The sequence below is a fragment of the Henckelia pumila genome, chromosome 2 (genome assembly GCF_033568475.1).
Source record: "Henckelia pumila isolate YLH828 chromosome 2, ASM3356847v2, whole genome shotgun sequence".
NCBI classification, from domain to species: domain Eukaryota; kingdom Viridiplantae; phylum Streptophyta; class Magnoliopsida; order Lamiales; family Gesneriaceae; genus Henckelia; species Henckelia pumila.
In genome coordinates, this window is record NC_133121.1 from 175,727,136 (window position 1) to 175,729,544 (window position 2,409).

The 2,409-nt window shown below is 33.5% G+C and overlaps 1 protein-coding gene across 2 annotated transcripts; it reads left to right on the forward strand.

Moving 5' to 3' along the window:
• On the forward strand, nucleotides 1–2,182 carry LOC140884570 (uncharacterized). Of its 2 annotated transcripts, XM_073291360.1 has the most exons (6): nucleotides 7–137; nucleotides 1,153–1,244; nucleotides 1,320–1,408; nucleotides 1,540–1,649; nucleotides 1,741–1,786; nucleotides 1,882–2,182. In XM_073291360.1, the coding sequence occupies exons 1-6, from the start codon at nucleotides 64–66 to the stop codon at nucleotides 1,903–1,905; spliced, it is 435 nt and encodes a 144-aa protein (XP_073147461.1). In that variant the 5' UTR covers nucleotides 7–63; the 3' UTR covers nucleotides 1,906–2,182. The 2 variants fall into 2 exon arrangements, 1 of the variants encoding a protein (XP_073147461.1); XR_012150671.1 differs by having other exon boundaries at nucleotides 1–137; nucleotides 1,320–1,412; nucleotides 1,741–2,182.
• Nucleotides 2,183–2,409: the final 227 nt, after the last annotated feature.

Genomic DNA, 2,409 nt, shown 5'->3' on the forward strand with positions numbered 1-2,409 from the left:
TCCGTCTTTCTCTCCCATCTCCACTCTCGAATTCATTCGCAAACCGTCCTTCTCTCATTGCCGATGGAGACGCCGGCAACCCATCTCTTGTTGCCGACGCAGACAACCGACAGCCCATCTCTCAATTCATCTTTCGTGTAAGGTTTTATTAATATTTCACATTGTCGATCTTGATTTCTAACAATTTGTTGGCCACAAATTTCTTTTAATTTCCATTCGTACTTGTCATTTTCCTTTGCTGCATTTCTAACATCGTAGAACACCACCAAAATTTAGTTCCTCTTCCGTGATGTGTGTCTCAATTCTTTGATGGGCTTCACAAGAAAAATTACATATATAATTAAATTTAAAGGAAATGACATATATCACCTCTATGAAATCTCGAGTTTGTTGATAACCCTTATGAAAGTTTTTTGATCTTGTAGCCCCCTAAAAAATGACGAAAATGCGCTTAACTTTTTTGAACTCTTTAATTTATCATCTTTTATTGAAAATTTAAATGAAAACATCAATACATTAACTTATATTTTCAATTAAGTTTATTTATACAATCACTTTAATTAATTTAAATATTAAATTATATTTAAAAAATAATTAAACTTATTACATAATTTAATTTAATAATACAATTTACTATTAAAAAATATTTCGTGTATAACAAATATTAATATAAAATAATTATATATAATTTTCATAGTTATTTAACTAAAATTTGATTATTTTATTCAATTAAATTTATAATTATAAAACAAAATTAGTTTAATTATTTATTTAAGTAGGGGTATTTTCGTCATTTTTAGCTGAGAAGGGTGTGTATGCTACAAATGAGTCACATGGGGTTATTAGCTTAAAAAATTTTCATAAGGGATTATCAGCAAACTCCGGATTTCAAAAGGGTGATATATGCAATTTTTCCTTAAATTTAAACCAAAAGTTTTTTTGAAAAAAAAATCGATTAATTCGGTTCAGTTCGGTTTTTATCGGTTATTATACTTAAATCGGTCGGTTCGGTTATGCCTAAATATTTCGGTTCGGTTCGATTATGGTAAATTACATTTCAACTTTTCACATTTTCGATACGATATACCGAAAGTTTTATTGGGCCGGTTGATCTATTCGATTTTCATTTGAGATGGAATCGATATTGGCCAGAGCTTTGGAATATACTCTTAAGTATTGGCTGAAGTCATTCAGCAGAGATCAGTTCAAATTGCAGGGACGCGCCGTGCAGCTCTCTAATTTAGGTAAATTTACTTTCACGTGGTCAAAGATTTGATTTCGATGTGAGGGTTCGGCTAATTTGGGCGCGTTTGTTGTAGACATTAATGGAGACGCATTGCATGCGAGTATTGGATTACCGCCCGCGCTGAATGTCACTACCGCTAAAGTTGGAAAATTGGAGATTATTGTCGGTAACTTCTTATGAATCGATGCCACACTATTTTTTTAGCATTATAACTTGGGATGGTATAATTGTTAGCATTATAATATAGTGTTGAGTATTTGTGAATATTATAACATGGTTGTTTGATGTTGAAGCTGCCTTCGGTGAGCAATGTACAAGTAGAACCAATTGTGGTACAAATTGACAGGCTTGACATGGTTTTGGAGGAAAATGACGACGATATAGATGCATCTAGGGGCTCAAGGTACGTGATAGGAGTAAGAAACTTCATTTGGTCATTCATTGTTTTAGTGGGATAGCATAGCTTCACGTTGTAATTTTTGATCTTCACACAGTGCTGCATCCATCAGTGCTTCAAGGAGGCCACATGTTTCAATATTGGTAAGTGGATTTGTTGTTTAGATGTGCAGGTGGATATATTCAAGTTCCATATTTGCTATGGACCATAGTGCAATCATGCTTGTGTTGTGTCACAGGCCAATTCATTTAAAAATCAGTAGTTGTGCGAATCAAGTGTGTATCTTTCACACGGCATAGTTTCTAAACCGTGTAAGAACTTCGATGGGATGGATTGATTACAATACCCCTCGCATTAACATTCTGGCGTCGTATTATGGAATCATAGAAGCGGAAAATTTCATGCTATCCTTAAGATATAATATAAAACGATGTATCTATGGTTGACATTATCCCCTCACATGTAGGATCCACTAAAAGAATGTGTATTTTCCGTGTATTAATAAATGTTCATCGTTGGATGTACAATGTCATTAAATTTTTTTCAAACATGTATAGTCTCATTTAAAACATGCGCAATGTTAGATTAGTGACAATTTGTTTAGGATGTCCTGCACGAGCAACAAAATCTAAGCATGAAACATAAATCCTTTCCTTCGATAAATTGGTTTGGTTATGTGACCAAATCTAAGCCATCAATTGATAAAAACCTTTGGGATAGCATCGAATCGCATTGCCCCTTGTGTGAGCAAAATTTAATGGTACCT

Coding starts and splice junctions, on each gene's coding strand:
- LOC140884570 (XM_073291360.1), top strand. CDS start 64: ATGGAGACGCCGGCAACCCATCTCTTGTTGCCGACGCAGACAACCGAC. Junction 138..1,152: donor TCTCTCAATTCATCTTTCGT/GTAAGGTTTTAT, acceptor GATATTGGCCAG/AGCTTTGGAATATACTCTTA. Junction 1,650..1,740: donor GATGCATCTAGGGGCTCAAG/GTACGTGATAGG, acceptor ATCTTCACACAG/TGCTGCATCCATCAGTGCTT.